This window comes from Phragmites australis, chromosome 23 (assembly GCF_958298935.1).
Source record: "Phragmites australis chromosome 23, lpPhrAust1.1, whole genome shotgun sequence".
In the NCBI taxonomy this organism is placed as follows: domain Eukaryota; kingdom Viridiplantae; phylum Streptophyta; class Magnoliopsida; order Poales; family Poaceae; genus Phragmites; species Phragmites australis.
This window is the reverse complement of record NC_084943.1, coordinates 16,395,370-16,403,752: the sequence shown is the minus strand read 5'-3', so window position 1 is coordinate 16,403,752 and position 8,383 is coordinate 16,395,370. Positions and strand designations below refer to the sequence as shown.

Below are 8,383 nucleotides of genomic sequence, written 5' to 3'. Positions count from 1 at the left end.
AATCTACCTCGCCGCCAGTGCATACGTGCTCCACCTTCTCCAAAGCCTCCTCCATGATCTTGGACTCTTGCCTGGCTAGGATCATGCTTGTCATCTCGTTGGTGATGGAGCTTTCCTTCTTGATCTTCTTTTGGCCCATGGTGCTAGAGGAGTTGGAGGAGGAGGGGTTTTTTTTTTGGGGGGGGGGGGTGTTAGAGGCAAAGGTGCGAGAGGCACGAAGAAGATGACAAAAAGTAAATGATGACAATAGGGTGAATGATGGTGTGGGCTCCCCCTCTGCTTTTAAACAGGGCGATGGCTCTCGAAAATGGCTCTTTGACTGACATCGTGGCACGACTCAAGGTCACAATCTCTTGCTTTACCATCACATCGCATTTAATGCCTGGCGCATGCAGGGCAGTTGGAACAGTAACCGTGGAATTTGGCGCACCACGCCGCCACGAGCGTGCAATTTTCCACCATAATAGAGATATCCTGTCAGGTAAAAAATGCTTAGCACTACCTGAAATCTCCACTGCAATGGTCCAATTTTTGAACCCGACTAGTGGCAAGTCTTCTTGTCGCTGTTCTTTCGTGAGAATGAGGCGATATTTTTGGTCTAATAAGAAAATCTACTCAGTTAGAACACATTCTTAAGGACTCTCTTGAGAACTCAGAGACGTTCGGAACCCCAAATAGATGATCTAAGAACTCAGATAACCCGATTAGACGCACCATCCTAATCGGGAATTCGAGTCTTACTTGATGACGTGGTCGAACAAAATGCTTATCTTTGCTAGCCAAGTTCCTAACACGTCGAAGCCTCATTTCACGTATTGGTGGGGCTTGACGATGACTAATTGGTAACTACTATATCCGGGCACCCCAGGGTTTCCCGTAATTCTCGGGGCATATCTCTATCTCCGAAAAAAAGATCCTTGGATAAAAGAAAACTACTTGTAGTAATCGGGGATATCCCGTAAATAAGGAATTTTATCACGAAGAATATGTAAAGGGGGACTCTAGAGGGCGTACAATGTCCCCCTATATATACGGAGTGTAGTAACCCTACAAAACGGCAAGTCATTAGAAGCCAGAAGACACCATAAACTGAGCAAGAAAGTTGCTGACTATGATAGATCTATCGAGGCTAGTTACACACCCCCTTTAACAAGTTTAGATCTATACAAGACAAATATGATATAGGATTATTATTTTAAGGGAGATTCAAGCCTATCTAAAAATCCCTCTACGTGTTTCTTTAATTGGTCTACTCGAAACATCCATTGTCCATTCTATAAATTTGTAAAATCTACGATTCACCGATCGTCGATAAGTTCGTTTGATTTGGTTTCTGAAAACAGACAACTAAAATTAACTAATAAACTGTAAAACCGAATCAAAATAAGCAATATGAATGGTTCATTTGGTGGGGGTGGGGTGGGGGGGGTGAAGCGATTCGGGCTAATTAAGGAAGGGACAGAAACGGTCCGTTTCTACATTGAAGCGAATATATTAAAAAGTAGTCCCAACACTGTAAATATAGGTTATTTGAGATTTGTGCATAAGGATTAAAAATGTAGCATCTCATCTCCAAAATTCAATTACACCCTAACCCATCTATACAACGGACCTGTATACGTATAACACTTCTCTTATATTTTCATTCTCGCTTTATAATAAGGGTTAATCTGGATGTGCTATAGTTAGAATGCGAAGCTTTATTAGCTGGTTCCAACCTATTTAAACTACTAGGGTAGTACCTAAAACCATCACACCGAAATACTTGGGCCAGACGAAACGAAATGAAAAACACTAATAGATCGACGTATTAAAAAAAAAGTAGAACAAATAATCTTTGTGCCTTTCATTTAAACTTTATTGGGAATGACATCTCATTCATTTGTGAGAATTGTAGTATTTATTAAGTCTATACTCTTATAAAGTATACGAGTTGTAGCGGAACTGAAAGATCTTCATTATCCACCATAGTTGATAAAATAGTCACCGTGCAAAGATTCTCCTCATTTACTCCTTCAAAAAATACATTTAATCTTATATTAATTGAGTTCCATACCTAGACATCTAATATTTTTCTTTCATACATTTTAAAAATACATTCAGAATCTCATTATTTATCTTCTATATCTAGACATCCAATATTTACCTTCCATATATTGTTATATACTTAGATTATATATATATATATATATATATATATATATATATATATGTGTGTGTGTGTGTGTGTGTGTGTGTGTGTGTGTGAAATTCATAGGTAGTTGCTAGTAAAAAAAAAAAGATACAAGATGCATAGAAGTTCACTTACATTTAGAGAAGAGTTGACATGCCTAAAACAACCCGTATTTGCATGTATAAATGTGAGGACGTACCATACACTAGGGAAACGTGGCTTAACGTATGAAACGTGGTTTAACCACACTTTGCCAAGGCCAAAGTGCGGTAAAGGATACGACTAAAGAATGCACGTCTATGTGTTAGTTTTTTGACATGTACATCTATTTTAGATTAATTGGCAAAATTATATGGTTGCACACTTCTATTTCTAGATATCACCACTATGTCGTGATCATGTGCCCATCTTGCGAACCACTAGCGTGTTCCTTTCGTATCTTCCTTGTCTCTTCCCGTTCATTTCTCCCTATTCAAATGATAGGGAAATTATCGTTGTAGCAAAAGACATTTTTGTTAAAAGTAGTATGCAAATTAGAATGGAATCAGAAGTAAGCTAGAACCAATGTGCAATCAAATTGTCATAAATTCAGAGATAATAAAAAGCAATTCAAAACAAACAAAATTGTTTCAAGATAAAAATAAAGCTCATGTTTAAGATTAGAACAACAAATCAATATAAGGTCTGCATGTAAATACTTTGATTTGGAGCCAATGACAACATACCCGGCAATGTGTGATCCTCCAGCATCCTCCCTCCCTGGCCTTAAGCACAAGGGTGCTCTCAGTGCCAGCGCCTCCAAGGATGGTGGCTCCGCCATCGTCTGCATCATCAGGGACAACGCCCTTGGAGATGGTGATGACAAGCTCGCCCTCAGCATATGTCACAGTGGCTATGATGGGTCGGGTGCAGGGTGGAAGGTGGAAGCACCATTGGCCGAGCTCGAACGTGGCGGTGACCTTGTGTGAACCCCATAGGATCTCGACCGTGTGGATGTGGTCGTCGGTCGGGGGAGAACCCGTTGATGGCGGCCGCCATGAAGCGTAGTCTTCCTCAACGGAGACGTCCCCATCAGCCGTGAAAGGGAGCTTGAGCACCTTCGCGAAGATATGCAGTAGGCGCCGCATCTTCTTCCTGCCAATCACGATGGCGGTGGCTGTGCAGCGTTGCATGCAATGGTGTGCTTGCACGGGGCTAGGTGGAGAGGTGGATTGGAGGGGCGCTTTTAGTTTTGCGCTCTGGGTGTGAAGCTCCTCCATGTTTCTACACTGGGGAATAATGAAGAGGATAAGAGCATCTCCAAGAGTCCTTCTATCCTACCCTCCACCCCATCCTCCATCCATTTTCTCCAAAAAAATAATCTCCAACAAACTCTTCATCCAACTAGCTACTTTGCAGAGCACGCCATTCACATCATCGGACATGCCAGATGTGGCGTGCATCTCCCCCCCCATACCATCCTGCTGTAGAGAGACCAGAGAGGCCAACAGCTAGCTTTTGCTTCAAAAAGTTATTTCTTCTCTCTCTTTTATAAATTCAAAAAGTGATTTTGTAGAGCTCCTAAAATCACAACAATTTTTATAATAATAGAATAAATAACAAAGAATCCATTTTAACTGGTTTCCACTAAAAATATCTTACAAATTTTAAATAAAAAATCTCCAAATTTGACTATTTTGTACTTTTCTTGAATTTTTATGGCACAAATTTAATTCCCAAAAAATAGGTAAAATTCATTAATATTCATATAAACTAATGTACTAATTTATAAAATGATTGACAACCCTAAGTTGCATAGTATTTTTTGAAATATTGTTAGTTATATAATATTATTAAAAAATAAGGGAGAGAATATAGAAGATGAAATATGGATGTGCTGTTGGAGTGATAGAGTAATATAGAGGGAGAATCTTAATAGATGGTAATCCCTATGAGAATATAGATGATGTATTATAGATGTTCTGTTGGAGTTGCTCTAATGATGAGTGGGATAGACAAGATAAACATAGTGGAATTATGTGAGATCCTGTTTATTTTAGAGTGTGAAAGTTGGATTGTGATAACAATATAAAAGTTGAAATAAACAGCTGGACTATGATCATAATCCAAAAGCTGAAACAAATAGTTTATTGTAAAAGCTAAAATGTTACAATATAATACTCAGATTGTAATAATCTAGCAATATATTATTTACTAAATTGTCCATAATCAAGATTTTACGATTCAACTTTACACCATTTATAATTTACCAGCTACTTTTCGTAATCTCCAATTCAAACGATCAAACCCTAAACCATTACTTCACTAGTGCGTTGAATCGTGGACAACATAGCCAAACGAGCGTGATTCCCTGATGCTCGGAATTTACATTTTACCTGTGAAAAACTATGTGCGGTGTGGAAGCAAACCAATCGGGACCTTCCTTGGTCTCGGCGAGCATTCCGCCGCTGCCGATCCTTGTTTGCTTCGCACACCCACCACTCGTCGTCAACCATCGCACGTGCAGTCGCGTCCAACCGGACCTCGGCCGGCACGCAAACCCTATCTTTCCCCACGCAAGGCACAGCACGATCCTGCCGAATCGTCCGCGCCGTGAAAATGCGAACGCCTCGCCGCCCTGCTCCCAGGACAGACATGCCAGGACATGGCACGCGCCGTCTACAGTCTCCTCTCCTCTCGTCACGTACACTCTCTCTCTCCCTCACTCCCCGTGCATCATTTATTTCTCTCCCTCTCTCTCCTCCCCGACACGGAAGTCGCTGTCGGACTGTCCTGTCCCCCACTCAACACTCCCCTCCCCCCTGCGCCACCTTTTCTTGGCTTTCCACCCGAGTATCCGACCCGAGCTCCAAGAACTCGCGCACACACGCACGCCTTCCAAGCAGTCTCTCCCTCGGGGACCGGCCAGAGGCAATGGCGGCGGAGGGTGCGGCGGCGGCGGCGGCGAGCGAGCCGGAGCTGGTGTCGATCCCGGCGACGCCGCGGGGGCTGTCGACGCCAGAGGGCGCGGCGACGCCCACGGCGGCGGGGAGGAGTAAGGAGGCCGGGACGCCGGCGCGGCGGGTGGTGGAGGGCCTGCGCGGGTACCTGGAGGACGTGGGCCACATCACGCGCCTCGACCCTCGCGACGCCTGGCTGCCCGTCACCGAGAGCCGCGGCGGCAACGCCCGGTACGCCGCGTTCCACTCCCTCAACGCCGGCCTCGGCTTCCAGGCGCTCCTGCTCCCGCTCGCCTTCCCGGGACTCGGATGGTATGTCAGCGACCACCACTAGATGCGTACTGGCCTTTCTCCTTCCTCCTCCTCGTCGCCTGCTAGCTACTTAGGTACTCCATTACTGAGTTGTTATGCAGCTGTGCTTTCTCTGCTCGTGCCAATGGCTTAAATGTGAGGAGTAAGTGTGATGGCTTAATTTACCATGTCTCCCTTTTTCAAATTTGTTGTCTGGATTTTTTTTTTCTGATGCGCTTAGTTACGAGTCGAAAATCATCAAGCTTGGTGAGATTGGGCAGTTCATTTTTCAGTGTTGATGAAAAAAAGTTCTGAAACTCGAAAATTGTGGGACTACGAACAGAAATTAGAACTCACTAAGAACAGAGATTGATAGTCTTGAAAGACAGGGAGATTTAAAAGGTTCATTGACAATTTTGGTTTTTTTGTAATTTGCTAGACTTTTGTGAGTTGAAGTAAGCATGAGCCATCTCAAAAAGAAACAAAAAGTGTGCAATGCATATAAAAATTGATAAGATTATATTGTCATTGTTTTAGGAAAAGTTATGCAACTGAAATAAAATGGCTGTCTTCTTTTCTGCCATTGGACTTTGCTTCAGGCTTTCAGCTAATTTCCTTGAATTACATAATTTCGCTAAAATTATTGCTGAGTTTTAGAGGGAATCTTTTCTAACCAATTGCTGTTTGTACTGTAGGAGCTGGGGGATAATATCATTAACTATTGCTTATTTCTGGCAACTGTACACACTCTGGATCCTAGTGAAACTTCATGAAGCTGTACCAGGCAGGAGGTACAACAGATATGTGGAGCTTGCACAGGCTGCATTTGGTGAGATATGCTCTCACTATTTTTGCCAGTTCACGACAATGACTTTTGATTACTAGATTCATGGATGCCACTGACATGTCTTCAATATATAGACTGAGTATGCAAACGTACCTCACCACTGCCATAGTATTATTTCTTTATGTGCTAGAAAGAATCCCTTAATAGTGTCTTGTGCTGTTCCGATTGGGGTTAAGTGTTACGGATAGGTAGTGCCAGGCTAATTTTAGGAGCATCCCTTTCATTTGATCACATCTGGATCATGATCTTGAGCTGTTCCTTCTGATGGTTAATGCGTCACTCTCATGTTACAGAAGCACAAAATGCGGAGCGTTTTGGTACTGTCATTACTTTATGACCCTTCTAATCAAACATACATTATGCGGTTTGTGTAATTATTGCCTCTAATCAAACTGAGAACATGCAATGCTGCTAGATTCTCTGCTGATCAGCTCCATTGATAGCTACAAACTTCACTTTATAGGACAGGAAAAATTTGACTATTATTCGTTATTCATTCAGGAGAGAAACTGGGAGTTTGGCTGGCTCTTTTCCCAACTATTTATCTGTCAGCGGGGACTGCAACTGCGTTAATCCTTGTTGGAGGGGAGACCATGAAGCTGTTTTTCCAAATAGTGTGTGGCCCACTCTGCTCGCCAAGTCCCATTTCGACGGTCGAGTGGTACTTAGTGTTCACATCCTTGGCAGTAGTTCTTTCTCAGCTTCCAAATCTCAACTCAATCGCTGGGCTTTCGCTCATCGGTGGTGCAACTGCAATAATGTACTGTACCATGTCCTGGGTCCTCTCCGTCAGCCAACCACGGCCACCGACAATCTCTTATGAGCCAGTGAAATCCACTTCTTTTGGTACATCCTTATTCTCAACCTTGAATGCCCTTGGGATAATAGCCTTTGCATTCAGGGGGCACAATCTTGCACTGGAAATACAGGTTAGTATCTATCACCATACAAATAATTTGTCCCAAACTTTCTTTATTCAGTGGTAGAATTTGATGGCTTAATTTATGTGAATTATCGTTGAATCATACAGGCAACAATGCCGTCAACTTTTAAACATCCAGCACATGTGCCTATGTGGCGCGGGGCCAAAGTCGCGTACCTTCTGATTGCAATGTGCCTCTTTCCCGTTGCCCTTGGTGGCTACTGGGCCTACGGAAACATGGCAAGTACTTCATGATTTATGATCCATTGCCTCATTGTTCTGCACCTAACAATCCCTGTATCCTTCTGCTTGTCCCTTTGCCCGCCCTGCAGATGCCACAAGGAGGGATACTGACTGCGCTCTACGCCTTCCATAGCCACGACATCCCTCGCGGCCTCCTCGCGGCAACGTTCTTCCTCGTCGTGCTCAACTGCCTCAGCAGCTTCCAGATCTACTCTATGCCCGTCTTCGACAGCTTCGAGGCCTACTACACAGGTCGCACTAACCGCCCGTGCTCCGTCTGGATCCGGTCGGGGTTCAGGGTCTTCTATGGGTTCCTCTCGCTGTTCATCAGTGTTGCACTGCCCTTCCTCTCCAGCCTTGCCGGGCTATTGGGAGGGCTGACCTTGCCCGTGACCTTCGCCTACCCGTGCTTCATGTGGCTCCGCGTCAAGAAGCCGGAGAGGTTCAGCTTCAGCTGGTACCTGAACTGGGGCCTGGGAGTGCTTGGCACCGCGTTCAGCCTGGCCTTCTCCCTGGGTGGCGTCTGGAGCATCGTGAACACCGGGATGAAGCTCAAGTTCTTCAAGCCCAACTAGATATATAGATTACTTGTTCCCATCTGCAAGTTATTTGAAATTAGTTTGTGGAACTGAATGTTATATATATGGTTACGCTGCCCAGCTGCATGCCTTGGGCAAGAACAATGGCATGTATATAAGTGATGGCTGGGAATGTCGAAATGCAAGGGTTTTGATATTGCGAGTATCGAGTATTTCCATGTACTTGTGGATCTGCTGCTGGATCTTAAGAACATCAAAATCGTCATATCTGTATGGTGGCGCTTGTCTACTTCAGAGGTATCTTACACATAGAAAGCGTATGCATTACCTATTTTGGGCGGATGGGCAATCAGCAAGTCTTACAAATAGAGAGCTTCTGAAGGCGTGTAATGGCTTGATGGCTTGTCGCTCTACCCCCTTCGCATGGCA

At 43.9% G+C, this 8,383-nt stretch overlaps 1 protein-coding gene across 1 annotated transcript; it reads left to right on the top strand.

Annotated features, from left to right (window-relative positions):
- Positions 1 to 4,681: 4,681 nt before the first annotated feature.
- Positions 4,682 to 8,169, top strand: LOC133905734 (lysine histidine transporter-like 8). Its single transcript, XM_062347496.1, has 5 exons — positions 4,682 to 5,424; positions 6,099 to 6,232; positions 6,752 to 7,179; positions 7,281 to 7,412; positions 7,505 to 8,169. Exons 1-5 carry the CDS (start codon positions 4,772 to 4,774, stop codon positions 7,988 to 7,990), a joined length of 1,833 nt encoding a protein of 610 aa, XP_062203480.1. The 5' UTR covers positions 4,682 to 4,771; the 3' UTR covers positions 7,991 to 8,169.
- The last annotated feature ends 214 nt before the right edge of the window (positions 8,170 to 8,383 follow it).

What these genes read in the sequence shown, in the direction of transcription:
- LOC133905734 (XM_062347496.1), top strand. Translation starts at nt 4,772, where the DNA reads ATGCGAACGCCTCGCCGCCCTGCTCCCAGGACAGACATGCCAGGACAT. An exon ending in GCCTTCCCGGGACTCGGATG is followed by an intron (nt 5,425 to 6,098) that starts GTATGTCAGCGA and finishes TTTGTACTGTAG; the next exon opens with GAGCTGGGGGATAATATCAT. An exon ending in ACTGGGCCTACGGAAACATG is followed by an intron (nt 7,413 to 7,504) that starts GCAAGTACTTCA and finishes CCCGCCCTGCAG; the next exon opens with ATGCCACAAGGAGGGATACT.